Genomic DNA, 22412 nt, shown 5'->3' with positions numbered 1-22412 from the left:
GATCAAGGTCCACGTTAGAAGGGTGTCTGAGGGGCATGGTCTTGGGGCTTCTGCCAACCTCTCAGCAGAACAGTAAGTCTGCTTGGCTTTACGGCTTGAAGTTTCGTTTCACGTTTTCCTCCATTCTGTCCGGACCTCTATTTCGACCCCCACGAGAGCTGCTGGTGGTGGTAGCTGCGTCCCATCTGGTTCTTCTGCGCTCAGACAGGTGCAGGCGGTGGTTGGCATGGTCAGTGTGGTCACTTATCCTTGGTCTCTAGTTTTTCTGACTCTTCTGTAATTTCCCTTGCTCTGGACGGGACGAGACCAAACGTGGTGTCGTAGCTGGCACTCAGCAGCTTGAAGACTCAGTTTTCAGACTCACCGAAGTAGGAGGTAGGACGAGGTGGTCTCGGTGGGTTATGTGATACCAGATGGGCTTGATGTCCCCTAGAGTTTCCATAACTCGGCCCTCGTGTGCTCTGCTGTGTATCTGGGAACGCCGCCCACCGTGTTCTCTGCCGGGGCCTCCACGTGCCTGTCAGGTGCGTCTCCTGTGCCACCTGCCCCTGTTGGCTCACCCACCTTTCTGTGCATGCAGTCGTCAGCTACTGCAGGGTCGAGTGGGTGAGGATGCGCCACGCTGCTCCCTTTGCTCACCTTCTGGAGCCTTCCTCTATGGGGCTGTGGGGTTAGGTTGTGGTGGTGACTCTGCTCACACACTGGCCAGGGAGAGAGTGTTTTCAGGCAGGGCCTCGGTGTGCATCACCTGGCCTTTGAGGAGTGTGTCAGGGCAACAAGGACAGCCCACCAGTGATGACACAGAAGCACAGAGGGGTCACGTCTGTGATTCTCTGGGTTTTCAGAGGCTTCCAGCAGACCGAGCACCTTCAGGGCCGTCAGTGACGCCTGGAGGGAAGGCAGCCTGGTCCCCGCCATGGGGTCCCTGCCATAGCTGAGAAGGAGGCGCCCGACAGGGTGTCCTGCTCTGCCTCCAGGGAAAGGTGCCTTGGTGACACAGTGGATTGAGCACCGGGCTGCTATCTGGAAGGTTGGTGGTTCCAACTCACCAGCTGCTCTGCAGGAGAAAGATGAGGCTGTCTGCTTTTGCAGAGAGGAAGCTTTGCAAACCATGTGGGGCAGCTCTGCTCCATCCTACAGGTCGCTGTGAGCTAGAATCAGCTCGAGGCCAGTGGGGCTGGGCTCAGGCTCAGGGAACCCTTAGGAATGGAGGGCTTTTTGCTTTGGTAGCGTTCTGCCTGCACATATGCTTTATCTCGGCGTCAGGAGGTGTCACGGATTGAATTTTGACTCCCAACAAAGTCTCTGTTATAAACTCCACCCCTTTTCCAGGAGATAAGGGGCCCTGGGGCGCAGTGATGATGCACTGGGCTGCTAACCGCAAGGTCGGCAGTTTGAAACCATCAGCTACTCCGAGGGAGAAAGATGGCTTTCTACTCTTGTAAAGAGTGACCATCTCAGAAACCCACAGGGGCAGCTCCACCCTGTCCCACAGGGTCTCTGGGAATTGGCATCCACTCGATGGCAGGGGGCTTTGGTTTGGGAGGCTCAGCAGCTTGCAAACAGCTGGTGGCCTGAGCCAGCCCACCCAGCTCGAGACTGACTACAGTCTGGGAAATCCCACGGGCCCTTCCTCTCTGCCACGTGTGGTTGCTGAGTCAGCATGGGCTCCAGGACACTGGGCAACCAGCCCCCCACCTCTGCCTGCTGCCTGTGGAGTAACCCCTCTGGGGGCTCCGGCTCCCTTCCTGGCCAGGCTGTTGTCATGTGTGCGGTGCATGATGTGGTGGGCTGCTAACCACGAGGTCTGAGGTTCAAAACCACCAGCCACTCCTCAGGAAGAGATGAGGCTTTCTATTCCCTTCAGCCTCGGGAACCCACAGGGGCCTGTCCTATGGGGCCACTGTGATCGGATGGTGAGGTGCTGTGACCAGATGGTGAGGTGCTGTGATCGGATGAAGAGGTGCTGTGAACGGATGGTGAGGTCCAGAAGGAACACTCAGACACAGAGACAGGAACGGAGACCATAAAGGGTACACGGAGGGATGCCGTCAGAGCAGCTGAGACAGAGAGCCTTGTCCCTGAGCCGGGCTGCTAGCCTCCGCAGCTGGGAGAAAGGAGGTCTCTGGCGAGGCTACACCACATGGTGCTTCTGTGAGAGCCGCACCTATCGGACAGCCCTGCCCCTGTGTGCTCAGAGTGGGGCCGAGACCCAAATACCCGACGGCTGTCGAGTCCATTCTGACTCTTGGGCAAAGCAGAACTGCCCTTGGGGTTTCCGAGACTCCTCCCCACAGACGCAGACTGCCTCGTCTTTCTCCCTCCAGCTAGCTGGTGGTTTGAACTGCCGGCTTTGCAGTTAGCAGTGCAGTGCTTAACTCACAGTGTCGCCCATGTCCTCAGTGACTGCCACGGAGAAGCCTGCTTCTCAGCGCCTCGTGCCTAACCCCAGCCTCCCTGGGACAGGCTGGCGTCCTGAAGGTGCTGAGCAGGGACTCCGTGTCCTGAGTCCAAGGTGCTCGCATCTGGGGCCTTGAGGAAAGATGGCTCACAGGATTATGACTGTTTGGCAAGCATCAGTTGTGAATGGCAAGGTCGGCGGTTCAAATCCACCCACCGCTCCTTGGGAGGAAGATGAGACTGCCTGCCCCTGCACAGACAGACAGTCCTGCTCGGTTCTGTAGAATCACCGGAGTCGGAATCCACTCGCCGTCTCCAGCCACCAACTGTGGAGCAATTGTTATTTCTGTAGTGACTTAGGTGGACGGGTGGGAAGAGTGGTCCACATTTTAGCCTGGACATTTTGGACTTCATGTCCACACTGGTGAACGTGTGGGACTCTGGCATCCAAAGGGTGCTGGTTCTTCTAGCGGCTCTCCTGACCATCCCGCTGCCTTTCCATGGATGTCTTCTATAGCACCACACCCCGCACTCCCCACCATCCCAACACTCAGCCAGAGCTGCCCCTGTGAGCTCTGGAGGCGGTAACTTTTCACCGGAGTAGAAAGCCTCACCTTCTTCCTGGGGGGCGGCTGGTGGTTTCAAACTGCTGCCCTCGGGGTTCACAGCCTGTGTGTGACCCGCTGCAACCCACGTTCCAAACAGCAGCCCTCGCCTCTCCCCTCCTCCGCGTCTGGCTTTTCTTACCCAGCAGGGCTCATGCAGCCGCAGCCCACGTCCGGGCTCCATCTCCCCCCTCCAGCCACCCCAGCCGTGTGCATGTGCCCCAGTGGCTGTGCCTGCTCCTGTGTTGGCGGGCGCTGTGGTGGTTCCTACCCTTGGCTGTTGTGGACAGCACTGCGGTCACCAAGGGTGCACCTGCCCGTTTCCCTCCCTGCTTTCCGCTCCGTTGGGCATGGCGAGTCTGTGCTGGACTCCCCGAGGAGCCTTCGTGTGGTTCTCCACACGTGTGTGTGGGGGGGTCCTTCTCCCGTCCCCGCACCCCCAGGAGTGAAGGCAGGGCCGTGCCGCTCCCCACCCTTCCCAACACTCAGCATTCCGTTTCCTGGTCGCGTGCATCTCTCACCCCGGCACTGCCTCCTGGTGGTGGGGGGACCTTATCTCAGCACCTCCTGGGGGGTGCCCACTGGGTCCCACAGGCTCAGTGCAAATGATGTGTGTGAAGAAGAAAGACTTGCAGGCAGTCTGGCCTTGTGCCACGGTGTGGCCTCCACCCCAGGGACCATGAGCGTGGCCAGCGCGCGGCTAGGAGCGAGAGACGCCGACTCTGTCCTGCCTTTCTCCCAGGACGAGTGCTGCTTCTACAACGGGCAGGCCCGCTGGGAGTCGTCCCGGCAGACGGTGGGCGCGGCCGGCTGCTTCATGCCCTACGCAGTCTGCGTCGTCTCCCGGTTCCCCTACTACAAGGCCCTCAAGGACTGCCTCTCCTGGTAAGCAGATTGGCTGGGGCGTGGGGGTGGTGGGGCACTCCCTGGTCCAGAGTCGGCATTCGAGGCCTTTATGAAGACCCAGATTTGTCTGTGAGTGATAGTGCGTAAAAACCCTATGACAGAACAAAAGCGTCCAGTTCTTTGGGAGTAAAATCATATGAGCATTCGAATATCTGTCTTGTTTGAATGACCAAGAGCCCCCTCTCTCGCACAGCTGACGGGCTAGGTGTCTGAATTCAGCACAGTGGCTCCAGGCGAGGTGTCCTCGCCGCTGGCTCTGGGGGAAGGAAGGCCCTGTGTCCTGTCAGCATCTGTGGGTCCACGGGCCCTGGGACAGTGGGTGTATTTCGGTCTTGTTCTTGCCCAGGGTGCCCGCATCTATGTGGGTGTTGAGCTCACTCCTGGCTCTCCTTGGTGGTATCCCCTGGCGTCGGCTTTGAAGGGAACACCCTGATTCTGGCTCCCTGGGGGTGGGGTGCAGTTTTACTTACCTTAAAGGAATGACTTTTGGGGGTAGAATCTTGATCTCACCCCCGTTACTGAGTGGCAGGTCTGAGGGTGGCAGGGCGTTCTTCAACTTCGGAGTGTCCTGCATCCACCCTGTCGCCTCTGGTGTTGTAGGGACATAGGGGGCAGTTCCCCGGGTGCCCGCACTCGGTCTGCCGGGCACACCGAGCTGTACCATTTCCGGTTGATTCCCATAGACTATGTTCGGGGAGACATGGCTGGTAGGTTAGAGTCGGAGAAATGTCCGTTGGTGGCGCCAGGTGCGGCAATACTAAATGACTTCACTGGCGAGTCCCCAAATTGGTGGCCGTGATGAAGTGTCCTCCTGTGGAGGACGTGGCCAAGCCCTTATCCCTCCATCGCGATGAGCAGGTGGAGGGATCCAGTGCACCGCTCAGATTACCGCGCACCCCCACCGCCCCGCACTGCACCCCACCCACAGCCTTCCTGGTTTGCTTCCAAGTGCCCAGCCCGTGTCATAGGCCACAGACATGAGCAGAACCCAGGGCTGACGCTCTTCTTCAAGAACAGCGAGTGGAGTGGACGGGCCTTTTAGTCAGAGTGGGGCTGCTCGGGCCTGAGAAGTGGCGGCCCAGGCCTTTCTCTGTATTCATGGGTAATCTTCATTACTGGAGGGTAGACCGCTTCCTGGCCTAACACCGGCGTAGAACTGCCCCATTGGGGTTCGAGGCCGTCAGTCTCACGCACCTTGGCATGTCCCTGGAGAAGGACCTCATGCTTGGCAGTGGAGAGGGGCCCTTGATGAGATGGACGCACCAGTGCCAGCCACGCGCTCGAGCATCACGGACGGCACAGGCCGCCTGCACGGGGCTCTGTTCTGCTGTTCTGGTCTCTAGGAGCTGGTCCCCTCGGCAGCACCGAACAGCAAATCATCACGGAAGCAGCCAGCCTCCTCTTCCCCCTAGGAGCAGGTCGGCTGTGCCTTCGGGACAAAGATGGGTGACGGTCTTGGAAACTCACAGGGGCGGCTCTGCCCCGTCCTGCGGTTCGCGTGTCGGCGTCTACTCGCTGGCAGTGAGCGTTGTGGCCCGCTGCTCTCCCTTAGGGAGCTTCACGGCTCCGTGCTTACGCACTGTGCTGCTAACAGAAAGGTTGCTGGTTTGAACCCACCGGCTGCTCTGCAGGAGAAAGGTGAGGCCGGCCACTTCCTAGAAGACCGGCAGCCTTGGAAAACCATGCGGGGCAATTGGGATGACTGGCCAGCATTGTACTTGGGTCTTACTTTCACATCAGGACTTTCAAAGCACTCTGATGGGCGGCGGCAACGGCAACGTTTCCATCACCATAAATCCTGCCCATGTGAAGCACCCGTTTGATCTTAATTCTGGGCATTTGATTACATTTATTGTTGTTGTTTTTTCACTTTCAGTTTGTTGCCTCACCTGAAGCTCTGTAAGGACTTTGAAGTTGATGATCATATAAAAGAATTCGCTGCAAAGCTCTCTTTGATCCCCAGCCCCCCGCCCGGACCGCTGCACTTGGTAATTCAGCCCGGGCCCAGCCTGCTCTTGGGCCCCTCAGGGTGGCTTAGACCTTTGAACCGGCCTGGTTCTGGCTGCCTGTACACCTCCCCCCCGCTTGAGGCCCCCCAGGGCTCATGGGCCACGTCTGAGGGCCAGAAGTGAACCCCGAGGCTTGAGTTTGACCCAGGGCTGACTGGAGACAGGTGCAGCCCGTGGCAGCCAGCTGCTGGCAGGCCTCCCTCGCCCATGCAGCGTGTCCAGGCCGAGCACCCCGTGCTGTCAGCGAGGCCGCAGACACGCGGCGGGGCTGCCCCAGAGAAAGGCCTGGTCACAGCAAGGTTTCCCGGGGGTCAGCTCAGGTCATGCAGCTGTAGTTCAGGTCCCCAAGGGGTCATCTTGGTAGATTTGACTATCAGGGGCTGATTGGGAATGGGTTTTCAGAGAGTCAGACACGGCCTCAGCGAGAAGGACAAACAAACAAAAACCCAGAGATGTTTTCCAACAAACAGCTCACCGCAGCCTACTCGTGTTCCCGAGGGCAGCATGGGCCATCCTACCACAATGTCTTTGAGAGGCCTCACCCCGCTGCCCCCCTCCCCTGCAACTCCAGTCCTGCCCCTTCAGGTGCCTTTTTGATCCCCAAACTCAAAGCACATTGAAAAAGCAGCTCATGGCCTGAGCCCCCAGGAGGGCACCGAGCTGCTGTCCTGCGTGGTGTCAGTTAAGGAGCTGGGGGCCTTCGGGACAGGACGTCAGAAGTGCACACCTGGATGGGGGATGTGCATCGACTGCTGCCTGGTGTTGGGTGTTTTTGTCTCGGGAGAGGTGACTGTGCACCTGTGCTGCTGACTGAGAGCTGAGCCACAGGGACTGTCAGCCGCAAGCCAAATGTAGTGGTCCTTATTCACTCCCAGCTAAACAGTCCACCCAAAACCCCCGGACTTGCTGCCAACTCACAGTGAGCCTGTGGGACAGAGTAGAGGGCTCGCCTGGGTGTCTGACGCTGTAACTCTTTATAGGAGCAGGCAGCCTCTTCTTTCACCCTCAGAGAGGCTGGTGGTTTTGAACTACTGACCTTGTGGTGAACAGCCCATGCTTCATCCATTATGCCACCAGGACTCCTAGCCAAACGGTGAAGGGACCTCAGAGGCCACCAGTCACACCAGGGAGGTTCAAGGGCCTCGGACCAGTCCACCCAGTAGATCCGAAGGACAAAGGGCAAGACAAAGGCAAACGACATGGGGAGGGTGGGAGAGGGGACGGACACATCATGGGGAACGAGTATTTGACATGGCAGACTGGACACCAATGTGTACTGTCCACCTTCCACCAAATTCCTATGAAAGCAGAGGGACACAGCCCCCACCCCTGTTTGCACAGGACAGAGTTGTTCACATGAGGACAGTGTTTTGGTCTACACACACACACACACACACACACACACACACACGAGGCTCCTAGGAGCCTGTGCTGCTATGGAAGTCCTGGCCTGAGTGCCCTCCCCTCTGAGCCTCTGGTCTGCCCACAATCCCCACCCTAAGACCTCTGGGCAGTCTGCTTGGACATCAGGCCCCATTGCTGCCTTTTGTCCCTGAGTGCTGTGTACACAAGCCACGCCCTGTGTGTTTAACGGAGCTCCAAGAGCAGGGACCACCCGGCATCCCCAGCCCCGCTGAGTATGTGGTAACACCGGGTGTGGCGTGGGCAGCTCCGTGCCTGGCGTCCGGGCTCCTCAGCAGAGGGTCCGATCTTCCTTTTCCTGCGAATCCCGCACCCCAACACGTGCCCAGCGCTCAGCAAGGAGGAGCAAGGAGCAGATCGTATCATTTGGAACGAGACTATTTGCATTTCCGATGTCTTTTTGAGATACACATCTTCAAGAGCTTTGTCTAATCAAGCGGAGCAGTCTAAGAAGACGCGCACTCTTGTTCCTGGGCACTGGACCGTGGATGAGGAGGGCCGGAGAGGATCCATGCCTCGGGAGGATGGTGCTGGCGGAGACTTGACCCCCAGCGCTCATGGAGAGAGAGAGAGATGGGGCTGGCAGCTCCCGTAGAGAGATTTATGCCCCAGACCCTGCAGAGGGCCCTCTCAGCCAGAAAAGCCCGATGACCGTGGGTCTGGCTTTTGCCAGAAGCATGCACAGGCCTGCCTGGGAGGAAGTGCAGCCAGAATTCCTCCAGGGGGAGCACGGTGGGCCTCTGTGTTCTGTGCTTTGGCATGTTATCCTGAGAGACCAGTCCCTGGAGGAGGGCATCGTGCAGCGTGGAGCACAAGCCAGCAGAAAAGAGGAAGGCCCACGGCAAGGCGGACTGACCCAGTGGCCGCAGCGACTGGCTCAAACGTGACGATGATTGGGAGGAAGGCGGGGCAGCGCTCCTCCTGTGGTACCCGGGGCCCCAAGCTGAGGCCCCCAACACCGGAGAGTGCGTGACACACAGCAGGACCAGGTACAACGTAGAAGAGCCACGAATAACTTGATAAAGAAGCTGTGTCCATGGAGACAGAGTGGAACAGGTGTGAGCACAGGCCGGGGTGAGCGGGGCCAATGCACCCAGACGGCAGGACGTGCTGCATAAAACTTTATCTGCCGCGGTGGTGAGAGGGCATGACCGCACGCGCACGCACACACACGCACACACGCACGCACATACCCCAATTTCAAACCGGCGGTATTCCCTTGCCCCGTGCCTCTTGATCTGCACACAGGTTCCGCACCAGCACAGGGCGTGCTCTGGAATCCCCGCTCTTTGGTGAAGTGTTTTGCTTGGCACTCTGCTCCGTCACCTGCCCCCGGGGCACAAGCAGGCATCGTATTTGAGAAAGCCGCCTGCGAGCACGCGGGCTCCTCTGGGCGCAGGGGTTTCTCTGAGGAAGAAGCAGCGGCTGGTTGGGTAAGGGGCTGGAAGACTTGCGGAGTCCTGAGAGCAACACACGCTGGGCTTGGTGCTCGTGGACAAGCCTGCTGTGTTAGGTTCTCTAGAGAAACAAAACCAGGATCCTTAGATTTTGTACATCGATATACACAACATAAGAAATAAGCAGCTCATTAGCTTATAGAGCAGTACAGAGGGCTCAGTGCAGCGCACTCCCATGAGACAGCCAATACCCTGGCAGTCCTTCAAGTCTCGAGGGCCGCGGGGTGCAAGTCAAGGAAGCAGGCAGCGGAGTCCTCGGCAGAGCATTTCAGGCAATCCAGCCACAGGCAGCAAACGTAAGGCAGGTCGCCAACAGTCAGCCAGATGACAGGGTCTGACAGTCACCAGTAGCATGGCGAAGCAGGTCTCGAAGGAGCCTCAAACTACAGTGACACAGTCCATGGGTTGGGTGTCCCACAGGCAGTGTAGCTTGAAAATTGAGGCAGAGAACAAGCAAGACAGCTACACACTAGTCTGATCATCAAAGAGCAAGAGACAAGCAAGGCGAGGCTCACCGAGCCATTTGTCTCTCTGCCCTTCAATTAATCCCACATGTGTTCACTGGCCAGGTTGGCACCATAAGCCTCCCTATCACACATGCAGACCGCCCACGCTGGTGTGCAGTGAGTTACCTATTGGGCTGCTCGCCGCATAGTCAGCTGTTCGAACCCCCCAGCCACTCCACGCTCAAAAGATGAGGCTTCCTATTCCTGTCGGGAGTTACCATCTGGGACTTGAAGCAGATGGGGGCAGCTGGGCGCCCTGGCAGTGGGTTCGGCTTGTCCTTTGGGGCCGCCTGCTCAGCTGTGGGTTGTGGAGCGAGGGTGTGGGGGCAGCCATGCTCTCTGCACCCACCGCCATGTTTCCGTGTGTTGTGCCTGTTGGGCTCACAGGTGTTCAACATGAAGCCTCTGCAGGTTGTCTTCCCCTCCCGCATGGACCCCGAGAGCCCGCTCATCGACTTGGACCTGCACCTGCCATTGCTCTGCTTCAGACCGGAGGCCGTGCTGCAGGTGAGCCCGCGCCCGCCTCCCCTGGGCTCCCGTTGTCCGCCGGAATGCTGCTCAGGGTGACCCCTTGGGGCTTCCATGGTGGCTGCTTCCCACGGGGATCACCAGGCCTCGCTTCAGAAACACCGCTGGCTGGACTGGAATCTCCGGCCTCTTAGGCAGCAGCTGAAGTATTTGCGGTTTCCACCACTGGGGACCCCGCCTGGTACCCCAGGGCTCCCTGTACTGGTTGGACAGGGTGTCAAGCTACACTTCGTGTTAAAGTGCAGTCAGTGCGTGTGTCCCTGGAAATGTTTGCAAGTGGGGTTTTCAGGTAGCAAATGGAGCAGAGAAGACAGGTGACAGGTGTGCGCGCTTCTGTGTGTGGTCTCAGGGGCATGTGTAAGGTGACAGGTGTGTGTGTGTGTGTGTGCGCGATCTCAGGGGGCATGTGTAAGGTGACAGGTGTGTGTGTGTGTGTGATCTCAGGGGGCATGTGTAAGGTGACAAGTGTGTGTGTGCGATTTCAGGGCATGTGTAAGGTGACAAGTGTGTGTGGGTTTATATGTGATCTCAGGGCCATGTGTAAGGTGACAGGTGTGTGTGTGTGTGTGCGTGTGTGCGATCTCAGGGGGCATGTGTAAGGTCACAGGTATTGTGTGTGTGCGTGTGATCTCAGGGCCATGTGTAAGGTGACAGGTGTGTGTGTGTGTGCGCGATCTCAGGGCCATGTGTAAGGTGACAGGTGTGTGTGTGTGTGTGGGATCTCAGGGGGCATGTGTAAGGTGACAGGTGTGTGCGATTTCAGGGGGCATGTGTAAGGTGACATGTGTGTATGTGTGTGCGATCTCAGGGGGCATGTGTAAGGTGACAGGTGTGTGTGTGATATCTCAGGGGGCATGTGTAAGGTGACAGGTGTGTGTGTGTGTGTGTGATCTCAGGGGGCATGTGTAAGGTGACAGGTGTGTGTGTGTGTGTGTGCGATCTCAGGGGGCATGTGTAAGGTGACAGGTGTGTGTGTGTGTGTGATCTCAGGGGGCATGTGTAAGGTGACAGGTGTGTGTGTGTGTGTGTGATCTCAGGGGGCATGTGTAAGGTGACAGGTGTGTGTGTGTGTGTGATATCTCAGGGGGCATGTGTAAGGTGACAGGTGTGTGTGTGTGTGTGGGATCTCAGGGGGCATGTGTAAGGTGACAGGTGTGTGTGTGCGATCTCAGGGGGCATGTGTAAGGTGACAGGTGTGTGTGTGTGTGTGATCTCAGGGGGCATGTGTAAGGTGACAGGTGTGTGTGTGTGTGTGATATCTCAGGGGGCATGTGTAAGGTGACAGGTGTGTGTGTGTGTGTGGGATCTCAGGGGGCATGTGTAAGGTGACAGGTGTGTGTGTGCGATCTCAGGGGGCATGTGTAAGGTGACAGGTGTGTGTGTGTGGGATCTCAGGGGGCATGTGTAAGGTGACAGGTGTGTGTGTGTGTGCGATCTCAGGGGGCATGTGTAAGGTGACAGGTGTGTGTGTGCGATCTCAGGGGCATGTGTAAGGTGACAGGTGTATGTGTGTGTGTGTGTGTGATCTCAGGGGGCATGTGTAAGGTGACAGGTGTGTGTGTGTGTGTGTGTGTGTGTGTGAGTGCCCGTGTGTGGTCTCAGCCAGCACATGCACGTGCCTGTGTGTACAGGTGTGTCCCCGGTGCTGTCGCCCCTGCAGGTGCTCACGTGCCTGCTCACCGAGCAGCGCGTGGTGTTCTTCTCCTCGGACTGGGCCCTGCTGACGCTGGTGGCCGAGTGCTTCCTGGTGTACCTGCACCCTCTGCACTGGCAACACACCTTCGTGCCCATCCTGTCAGGCCAGATGCTGGACTTCCTCATGGCGCCCACCTCCTTCCTCATGGGCTGCCACCTGGAGCACTTCGAAGAAGTCAGCAAGGTGCGAGCGGGCTCCTTGCCTCCTGCTGCGCCGACAGCCATGCCACGGGGCGGGCCTCCCACACACGTTCATTTTCTCACTGTGTCGGGGGCTAAAGCCCTCCAGGGTCACGGTGGGTGGGAGTGGTTGCTGGTCCTCCTTCCGATTCCCCAAGGAAGCGCCGAGCCCTTGGGCATCTCGCAAGGCCTTGTCGTCCAGCTGCGTGTCTGCTCTGGTGAGGTGCCAGGTCACAGGGCCCGCCCACCTTGTAGCCGGTGCTGTGTTTCCAGAGTGCTCCATGGATGGTGGGCACGACTCTCCTCTCGGGCAGGGCTTGTCTCTTCAGTCTCTTAACCATTTGGCTTTGGGGTCAGAAATCTCAAACACACAGAACCCAGGTGCATGAGCCCGCGTCCCCGAGCACTAGTTAGCAGCGACAGCAGCCAGCCCATGCCTCGTGCTTCCCTGAGCACCTCAGAGCCAACCCCAGACACAGGGGACTCTGACAGACGATGGGTCTTTTCAGCCGGCCTCCTGGAGGGACTGCCACTCATGGGCAGGTCACCCACCCGGGCACCCAAGGGGCACACAGCCAGCTTGTTAGGAAAATGTTGAGGTTGGCTCGGGGTTTAAGACTGGGCAGGTGGTTTGAGGTGTGGGGAAAAGATAAAAGCAAGCCTGCTGTTTCAGACACATCATCAGGAGAGCTGCTTGTCCCCTGCTCCCCGCTCCCCCTAACCAAACCCTTTTGTGACCTGTGAGCTCTGGAAGGTCCCAGGAATAGAAGCCATGCTCGGCTGAGAGCGTTGGGGACTGCTTTTGTCCCTGGTGCTAGGGTCAAGGAGAAGTCGGCCTGGGAGTGGTGGGTGTGGGCTCGGCAGGGGCATGCTGTGCACTGTCCTGAGTGTTTGCCGGGTGTCTGTGAGGCCTGGGGTCCAGGGCCAGGTGTGTCTGAGGGCCTCCAGGTGCCACAGGGAGTGGGCAGCGGTCCCTCAGGGACACCACACGTCACCACACACCTATTTCAGAAATTCTTAAGTATGTGTACTCACCGAGGACGGCCCTGCCCTCCGGTGGCTCCTGGCTCCTGTTCTAGGCCAGGCAGTCGGCGAGGGGCACTCGGGGTGAGGAATGTGCCCCCCTGGGTCCCTGGATGGTGCACGAAGCGTCAGGCACAACAGGCCTGAGGGTCCCCCTTGGAGGAGGGCTACAGTTAAAGAAATCAGGTGTGTGAGTGTAACGCCACCCCCACCACACCTTAGAACCCGTTAGGAGGACGGTGCAGGCCCGGGCTTCCTTTGGCTGTCCCCTGGGTGGGAGCTGGCCCGGCAGTGGACACACTGCCCTGTCTGTACACTTGATATAAGGCGGGAGGCCCTGGTGATACACACAGAAACCTCAACCACTGGCCCCGCCTCCCGTGCGGAGGCTCCTCGGGAGACGGTCCTTGGCTGCCTGCGTCTGGGTCCTACTTTTCACCCGGGTCCCAGGAGTCCGAGTTGGCCTGGGGGCACTCCCAGGAACTGTGCACGGGCCATGTGCATTCCCACTAATGTGCACCCGGCTCAGCGGGCCTCCAAAGGAACCTCACCCCAATGTCTGCAAACGCCTCTCACAGGAAGCCGACGGTCTGATGCTCATCAACATCGACAGTGGGAGTGTCACTTGCTCTAGGTCTTCGGACGCCGAGGTGGACATCCCCGAGGTCCCCACGCATGCGGCCCAGACCTTCATCCAGAGGTAGGGTGGACTTGGTGGGGTGGACCAGGTGGGCGTGCACTGGGTGAACCAGGCAGGTGTACACTGTGGGTGGGCCAGGCAGGCATGCACTGGGTGAACCAGGCAGGTGTACACTGTGGGTGAGCCAAGTGGACATGCACTGAATGGGCCAGGTGGGCGTACACTGGGTGATCTAGGCAGGCATGCACTGTAGGTAGACAAGGTGGGTGTGCACTGGATGGATCAGGCAGGTGTACACTGGGTAGACCAGGCAGGTGCACACTGGGTGAACTCAGAGAGCAGGCACTGTGGGGTGGACCCGGTGGGTGGACTTGGCGGCGTGGACGTGGTGGGTACTTGGTGGTATGTGCAGTGAGCTGTTGCCAGCTGTCTGTGTGAGACACTGGGGGTGTGGGGTGTGTGTGGACTGGGGTTATTCGAGAGCATTTCCTCCTGTCTTGCTTGTGCTGATGGCCTCAGGGGGGTGTCAGGTGAGGACCACCCGGGGGTCCAGCACCCTCTGTGCCCAGGGTCCTGAGTGGTCAGTGGGTTCTTTGTGTTGAAGGCCGTGAGGCACTGTGGGCGGGCGAGCTGCCCGGGAGCCGCTGTGCTCGGTGTCTGAAAGCTGGGTCCGGAGCCTTTGCTTTCTGCTGCTCCTCAGACAGGCGCCCCAGGGCCTCCCTGCAGCATCGCAGCCAGGTGGGAGCAGGTTTCCTCTGGGAATGCCCCTGGGGGACTTGGAGGGCTGCCCTGCTGATCTGGGAAGCACCAGTCAACTTAGTTGGCTCATGACTCATGGAGTGGGGCATGCCGTGACACTGGAAGTCGGCCGGCTCTGGGCATACATGTGTGCATGTGCATGCAGACGCATGCGTGTGTGATCCCAGGAAGGTGGCATTTCCCTTGGTCCCCAGGAGGCTGAGGTTGGAGTCCTAGCACAGTGGGTTACCCACGGGGTCTCAGACGGACTCAGCCGTGTCCACTCTGTGTTGTCAACGTGGTCAGACCTTGGTGTCTGGACAGCGTCCCTGAGAGCCTGGTCAGGCCCGTGAGGGCAGCTCCTTATGGACAGGGGACATGGTGTGTCTGCCTGCTGCAGTGGACAGCGTCCCCAAGATGCTCTCTTTGGCCTTCCCTGTTCTTGTACCCAGCCCAGCCCTTTTGGAGGCAGGAACAGAGTCCCCAGCCGTCCCAGCCTGCTGGGGGCTCCCCAGGAGGACAGACATTGGGTGTGGGCTTAGAGCCCGTTGGGTCCTACCTGGGTAGGGTGTGAGAAGGGAAGCTTCTGGAAGCTTCCAGGAAGTCCCTGACCATGGTCCTGGAGTGGCCATCAAAGCTGGACAGCAGGGGGCAGGATGAATTGCTCAGTTCTGTGAGTCCAGCGTCCCTGCCTGGTCCTGCTGGCAGGAGGAAGACAAGCCCCCCCACCCAGAGGTGTGTTCTCTTTGGGGCACAGGGAGCTACCACTTTGTTCCCTCCACTATGGGTGAGCAGCCTTACCACCCAACATTTCCAGAATGTTCTCTTGTAACGACTGAACAGCCTGGTTACTAGGCAACCCTGTGCCAGATCTTACCATTTGGGGGACCCTGTTTGTGTGTTTTTGGGGGGGGTGCTTTAAAAGTCCCTGGAGAAAGTCCCGGGACTTTGAATTCCACTTTCCCACGAAGGTTGAGAAAGAAACCCCCTTGGATCTCCCCCTGGTGACTGGCCTGTCCTGCTTGGCATCACCCTGACTGGGATCCTTCACGTGGTCTCTGGTGGTTCCGTGGCCTGAGCACTGGTCTGCCCACCACAAGGTCAGAGGTTCAAACCCCTGGGTGCCTCTGAGGGAGAGAAAAGAGGCCATGTGTCCCCATGAAGATGCACAGCCTGGGGGTGGGGTGGGGTCCAAGAAACAGCTCAGCTCTGTCCTACGGTTCCCCTGAGCTAGAATGGACCCAGGACAGGGGACTCCGTTGGGGTGTCTCTGTGTGGCTCCATTGTGTGTTGGTGTCACGGAGGGGGGGACTCCCAGAACGTGTCTGGACTTCTCTAAGTTATTGGGTCCCTGTGGCACCGTGGGGGCATGGTAGTTACACGCTGGGTGGCGATCGGCATGGTCGGCTGTTCGAATCCACCAGCAGCTCCGAGGGAGAAAGAGTGCTTTCTACTCCTGCCTGCAGCTAGCCTCAGACACCTGCAGGTGCGCTGTGAGTGAGTGTGTGTGGGGTGCTGTGTATACTAGGCCGTCTGCATGAGCCCTGGACTTGTCTGTGGGACAGAGTGTCTCCTAAGAAAGACCAGGTGATCTTCCAGAAGCACAGGCATGGCATGGGGAGGAGCCCAGTGCTTCCCTGCTCATGGAGGTGGGGAGGGGGCGTGCCACGTTTCAGGCCCCCCCCCAGGACAGAGCTGGAAGCTGGGCATCTCCAGCCGGGCAGTCCCAGGTCAGGGGTGCTCCGTGGCCAACCCCTGTCCTCTCCCCAGGGTCCAGAGCCTGCAGCTGCACCAGGAGCTGGACCTCGCACACCGCAGCTCCAGCACGGACCTGCACGAGGGCCAGGGCCGCCGGCGCACCTGGCAGCAGCAGCTCAACAGCCAGATCCAGCAGGCCGCCCTCCAGCTGCTGGTCAGCATCTTCAGGTAGGAGGGACCCCAGCGCCCCCGAGGCTCAGGCCACCAGAGGGTCCATCACGGCAGAATCAAGCTGGGCCGGCCCCCACCAGGCCTGTCCTTGTTGTCAGACCCCTTTGGACCTGGCTCTCTGTACTCCAACCTGCACGCGGGGGGGGGGGGGGGGGGGCGGGAGAGGGATTTCCCTCAGGGAGCCCAGGTGGTGTGTAGCTAAGCGCTGGCTGCCCACCAGAAGGGGTCGGGGGTTCAAACCTGCCCAGTGACACCAGGGAGGAAGAGTTGGTGACCTGCTGTCAGAGAGACCATAGCCTGAGCCGCCTCCCCCAACCCCCACGTCCCTCACGGGCAGTCACAGCCAGAGCATGCCCACCTGGTGCACTTTCTCAGGGAGGATCCCCCACCACAGGTCCACTGGACCCCCAGCCCCGCCTGTGTCCTGCACAGCCTCGTCTGGCTGCCCTGTCTCAGGTGGGCCCAGGGGGTCTGAAGGCAGTGGGTCAGGGAAGGTTTGTGCCCAAGTTATTGGTGTCCTAAATCCTGTGGTTGTGAAGTGTGCATGCATGTTCGCATGTGTGTGTGCGTGCATGCGTGTGCAGCCTTTTCTTCCCTTCACCCCCCTCTTCTCTCTGCCCCTGGCAGTACTCCAGGGAGGCGAGGCGCCCATGGGCCGGTCCATGCTGTCCGGACGGCAGGCCTCTGGGCAGGCGTTAAGCTGAGCTCGCCCAGTCAGGGTGCAGTGTAGCACCGATGAAACATAGTCCTTTCCTCTAGTTCCACCCCCACTATCATGACCCCAATTTTATTACAAATCGGCTAGACCAGAGCAAGTATACGGGTACAGATAAGCGTTGGAAACACAGGGAATCCAGGACAGATAAACCCCGCAGGACCAATAATGAGAGTAGCGATACCAGGAGGGCAAGGGGAAGGTGTGGCGGGGAGAAAGGGGAAAACTGATCACAATGATCTATATATAACCCCCTTCCAGGGGACAGACAACAGAAAGCAGGTGAAAAGAGACATCGGACAGTGTAAGACATGAAAAAAAAAAAGACAAATTATCAAGGGTCTGTGGGGGAGGGAGGGGGAAATGAGCTGATACCTAGGCTCAAGTAGAAAGAAAATGTTTGGAGAAAGATGATGGTGTCAAGTGTACAGATGTGCTTGACACCATGGATGGATGGATGGATTATGATAAGAGTTATATGAGACCCCAATAAAATGATTTAAAAAAAGTTGGAGCTTGCTGACCACCAGCCTCAGGGCGACCGTTTCAGAGACAAAACGGTCATGTCCTGCTGCTGCTGCCTTAGTTTATGTGAGATCAGGGGCTTGTTGGGAGCAGCAGGGGCTGGGGGCTCGCAGACCAGCCGTCAGCCCGTGACACTAACTCGGACAGGCCTCCCAGCCATCCTTGGAGGCTGCGGCCGTTCCCAGGTCCCCGTGCACATCAGTCACAGCGACACCCTCCTGGCCTGCGACGCGGGCAGGTGATGGTGGTCTCTTCTGGCTAGGGAGGTGAAGAATCATTTAAATTATGAACACCGAGTGTTCCACAGTGAGGAATTCCTGAAGACGAGAGCCCCCGGGGAGCAGCAGTTTTATAAACAGGTGAGAGGCACGCGTGTGCCACCTCTGTCCCCCGCCCCTGCTTTGCAACCCTGCGTCTTGGGACACGTGTGCTCTGCACCTGTTCAGAGCTGATGAGTTTCTGCGCTTGCTTTTCCCGGGTGCCCCATCCCCCCCAAGCAGTGACCCATCTGTGTCATCTTTGGGAGTAAGGTGAGGGGAACGTGACCCCCGCCCCCGGCGTTTCACCCCTTCACAGTGGTGTTCCACCAACCAGTGTGAGACACTTTCATGGTGGGGTCTCCCTGCCCGCTCGGCTCCCCAGCCCCACCAGCTTCACCCTGTCCATTTTCTGCCCCGGGGGCTCTCCCTGCCCTTTCATGACAGCCCCGTGTGTGCATTCCCTTTTGTGTAGAGGGATTCCGAATTGCGGATTAGGTGGAAGGGGGTGGGTTACACTTCAGATCATCGACTCTGTGTGCAACAGTTCAGCCGACTCATCAAGCCTCCCCCACTGTTACACCCCTATTTCCCCTCTTGTGGACCCTCATGCTCCCTTTCACCCAAGTCAGCACCTGCCAGCCTGCTAGCCTGCTGCTCCATCATCCCCCTTCCCATCCCTCCCCGGGGGAGATGCCAGTCGATTCCCATTGGCTGGCCAGCCTTTGTCTTGGTGTGGATGCTCATAGCATAGTCTCTGACAATGCTGGTCCTTTGTGATCCCGCCCTTCCCTTAGTGTCATGCTCCCAGGCCCATCGTGTCATGAGGGGTCTCCTGGGTCAGCATTCATTTTCAGGGGTGTATAGTATTCCATGGTGTGTAGTACCAAGATTTCTGTATCCATTCTTCTATGATGGGCTGTGAACACAGGGGCGCACGTGTCTGTTCATGAGCCAGATCTCCCTTCTTCAGGGTGGATACCCAGTAGAGAGAGGTTGCTGGCCCCTAGAAGACCGTCACCCCTGGGTGTTTGAGGCAGTGCCAGGCCGCTGTCCACACTGGTTGTTTTGCGAGGACCTTGCATCTGCGTCATTTCTTTTTTGCAAAAATGGCAAAAGGAGTTTATTTGCTAGCTTGAGCTAGGGCTTCCTCCCTCTGCCGCCCAGCGCAGCGGGGATGCAGCATCTAAAGGGAATCGGCCCTGCGTCCTCATTTCTGTCACACTTGCTTCATGGCTCCTTCCCGCCTGCCATCAGCTGGTGTGGGTAACGTGACACCAACCCCCTGCCATCGAGTTTGTCCTGACCACGGTGATCCTATGGGACAGGGTGGACCTGGACCTGCCTCTGTGAGTTTCTGAGACTGAAACTCTTTACGGGAGTAGAAAGCCTCATCTTACTGCCTTGGAGCTGCTGGTGGTTTCAAACTGCTGGTCTTGCAATTAGCAGCCCAATGCACACTCCCTGTGCCACCAGGGCCCCTGCCGACAGAGAGAGATCTGTTCACTTTCATGCACTGCTCATGGGCAACGGTCTGAATTTCTTGAGCTAAACTTATTCAGCTGAAAGGCAGTGTGATGGTGGATTTACCCTGGACGTTCCACGTGGACAGGACCACACCCTGCGTGGACATTCCACATGGACAGGGGGGCATACCAGGCATGGGTATCCCACGTGGAGAGGGACGCACCATGTGTGGGCATTCCACGTGGACAGGATTACACCGTGCGTGGATATTCCACATGGACAGGGACATATCATGTGTGGCCTATTCTGCTCAGCTTCATGCTTTCAAGGTTCATTCACGTGGTAGCGAGTATCAGGGTGCTAACTGGGCTTCTAACTACAAGGTTGGTGGTTCAAAGTCACCAGCTGCTCTAAGGGAGGATGATGAGGCTGTCTGCCTTCGAGGCCCTGTGGGGCAGTGGTACTCTTTAGGTTGCTATGACTCCACAGTCCTGGGCTTGGCTTGTTGCTTGCGGCTTAATGTCCCACCACTGGCCCGTGGGAGGGCTCTGCAGAGGTCAGTTGCTGAGGCTCTGGGTGCCAGAGAGGGATGGCACATTCCTGTCTGTTCCAGGTTCTAGACACCTACATGTTCCATGCATTCCTGAAAGCCCGACTGAGCAGGAGGATGGACGCCTTTGCCCAGATGGAGCTGAGCATGCAGTCTGAGGAGGACAGGTGTGTGTGTGTCTGCACGTGTGTCTCAGTGTACATGCATGTACACTTGTGTGTTCACTCTGACAGTCTGCTTCCATGGAGAAAGCCTGCAGGGCCGTCCTACCTTGTCTCACAGGGTGACTGGGTCATAATTGACTGGACGCAGTGGGCAGTGGATATGGAAGTGACCTCTCTGTGTGGTTCTTGGGGGGACACTGAATGCCCCCAGACGTGCACCTGGTGTTGGTTCCTCAGTGCCTTCGCTCATGGTGCTGTGCCCTGCCTCGTGGACATTCTCTGTCTTCATAGCCGACTGCACAGCCCAGGTGTCTCTCTGGAGGCTCCGCCTCTGCTCTTGCTGTGTGAGAGGCCATGCTGTGCTGTCAGGGCTGGTTTGTGCTGGAAGTACCGTTTGCATCCCCCTCCAAGTTTTGACCACGCGGCCTGCCCACAGTGGACGGGACAGCACGCTCCTTGGGGAGCCGCTCTGAGTCATGAGCTTTCTCCCAACCCAGGATCAGTGGCCTCCTTGGCAGCCCCCGCCGGCCCACCGTCCAGAAGCTGGCCCTGCGCAAGCCCTCCCCGCTGCAGGCGGCCCACCGGCGCATGGTGGTCAGCATGCCCAACCTGCAGGACATCACCGTGCCCGAGCTGCCGCCCAGGAATGCCTCCCTCCGGAGCGTCAGCCCCTCCAGTGCCTGCAGCAGCCGCAGAGGTGAGCGCACCCCTCTCAACGAGGTCACTGATGGCGACCGACTGGCTCCTTCACAGGAGGAGGGGCTTTTTCAGCTGCTCCGCTCCACTATCTGAAGCATTCTCAGAGTGCTGGTTTGAGAGCCATGTTGATGGCAGAAAAGTGTTTTCTTTTTGTATGTTTGTCTGGTTTCTTTTTCCATCTCTTTCCTGTGCTGGAGCCTTGGGTGCAATGGGTAAAATGCATGGGAGAAAGATGAGGATGTCCTCCCCGCCCCCTCTCACCCCGCCCTGGAAGCCCTCTGGGCAGCTCTCCGTGTCCCAGTGATCACGTGAGCGTTGGCGGTGACGTGTCAGGGCCTGCACAAACACGTGCTGTTGTTGCCATGTGCCATCTAGTCCGGCCTGACTCATGCCCCCCCCCCCCCCCGTGCACAACAGAGGGAGACGCTGCCTGGTCCTGCGCCCCCCTCACAAGGGTGTGTGGAGCCACGGTGTTCATCCAGCTCATCCAGGGTCTTCCTCTTCTCGGTTGACCTTGTCCTTGACCAAGCACGAAGTCCTTCACCAGGGACTGGTCTCTCCTGACATGTCCAAAGGAGGTCGTGGGCCGCATGGTGACTGGTGCAGTATGTCCTTTGGTCTCTGAACTGCTGCTCCCAAGCCACACAGAAACCTTGACCACCTTGACCTCTCCTCCGTCCATCATGGTGGGACACCTTTGTCCTGTGGTGAGGGCTTGGGTGTCGTCTGCACACCGCAGGTGGCTAGTCAGCCTTCCTCCAGGGCTGACTCTGAGTTCTTCATCGTACGATCCAGCTTCTCTGATGATTGGAGGCTGGTGAGGGGCCACAACCCCAGTGTGGACCTCCAGACTGTAAACTGCACAGCACTCCGCTGGCCAGCCCTTGGACCCCACAGCGTGCCTGGAGGTGGTGGGGCTGGTGTGGACCAGAGCTCTGTGCTAACTCTCTGCCCCTTGGTGTTTCAGTGCAGAGCGTGGCCCCCAAGGCAACCTACACGTTCAAGATCCCAGAAATCCACTTCCCGCTGGTGACGCAGTGCGTCCACACCTACTACGCGGACTTTGTCGACCTCCTGAGCAAGGCCATGGGCCTGCTGGGCCCTGACAGCTCGGTGCTGCTGGCCCGCTACTTCTACCTGCGCGGGCTCATCCAGCTGACGCAGGGCAGGCTGCTCTGTGCCCTGCTAGACTTCCAGAGCCTCTACAAGACGGACATCCGCATCTTCCCCGGCGACTTGGTGAAGCGGGCGGTGGCAGCCATGTCCGCCCCAGAGCGTGCCCAGACGGAGCGGACGCCGGAGCTGAAGCGGCTTATCCATGAGGTGGTGGACAAGCCTGGGGAGGTGGCCAAGGTGGATGACCATGTCAAGAACTTTGAGCTGCCCAAGAGGCACATGCAGCTGGAGGACTTTGTGAAGCGGGTCCAGGAGTCGGGCGTCGTGAAGGATGCCAGCACCATCCACCGACTGTTCGAGGCGCTGACCGTTGGTAAGGGGCAGGGCGGGCGTGGGAGGTGGGAGCTGCGGGTCTCAAGGACAGGTGCGGCACCATACGCATGTGGATGAGGCTGAGCCCCAAAGTGGCTCACACACTTGTGCCCAGGGGCGGGTGTAGGGGGGAGGAGCGGACGACTCTGGGCCCTCTGTGGGGGCTGCAGACAGGCAAGTCTCCTCAGTGACGCCCGTCTGTCTCCTTCTTCAAGCCCACCTCCCGAGAGTCCGTTCTGAATCACAGCGATCCCGTAGGACCAGGTAGAGCAGCCTCTGTGGTTTCTGAACATGTCCGTCTTCACGGCAGCAGAAAACCTCTTCTTCCCCCAGGGGATGGATGGTGACTTTGAACTGCTGACCTTGTAGTTGGCCTTGTAGGACAGCACATCACCATTATGCCACCAGGGCCCCCTAGGAGACCTCAGAGTAAAGGTCTACTCCAAAGAGGTGGTGCCAGGGGATCCACGGGACAGTGCACGTCAAGCCAGCCTGGCAGGTCATGGTGG

General features: G+C 58.7%; 1 protein-coding gene across 2 annotated transcripts in view; it reads left to right on the top strand.

The window, feature by feature from the left end:
• The window catches only part of DENND3 (DENN domain containing 3), a 40476-nt gene that overhangs the window by 6246 nt on the left and 11818 nt on the right, over positions 1-22412 (top strand). For both annotated transcript variants that reach the window (XM_075549212.1, XM_075549211.1), the window contains exons 4-13: positions 3748-3890; positions 5788-5899; positions 9693-9812; positions 11494-11712; positions 13310-13431; positions 15880-16035; positions 17541-17637; positions 19616-19719; positions 20214-20413; positions 21383-21904. In XM_075549212.1, the coding sequence (XP_075405327.1) occupies positions 3748-3890; positions 5788-5899; positions 9693-9812; positions 11494-11712; positions 13310-13431; positions 15880-16035; positions 17541-17637; positions 19616-19719; positions 20214-20413; positions 21383-21904 (1795 nt within the window). The remainder of the gene's footprint in view (positions 1-3747; positions 3891-5787; positions 5900-9692; positions 9813-11493; positions 11713-13309; positions 13432-15879; positions 16036-17540; positions 17638-19615; positions 19720-20213; positions 20414-21382; positions 21905-22412) is intronic.

Source organism: Tenrec ecaudatus, chromosome 5 (genome assembly GCF_050624435.1).
Source record: "Tenrec ecaudatus isolate mTenEca1 chromosome 5, mTenEca1.hap1, whole genome shotgun sequence".
In the NCBI taxonomy this organism is placed as follows: Eukaryota; Metazoa; Chordata; class Mammalia; order Afrosoricida; family Tenrecidae; genus Tenrec; species Tenrec ecaudatus.
This window is presented reverse-complemented; position numbering and strand designations above follow the sequence as displayed.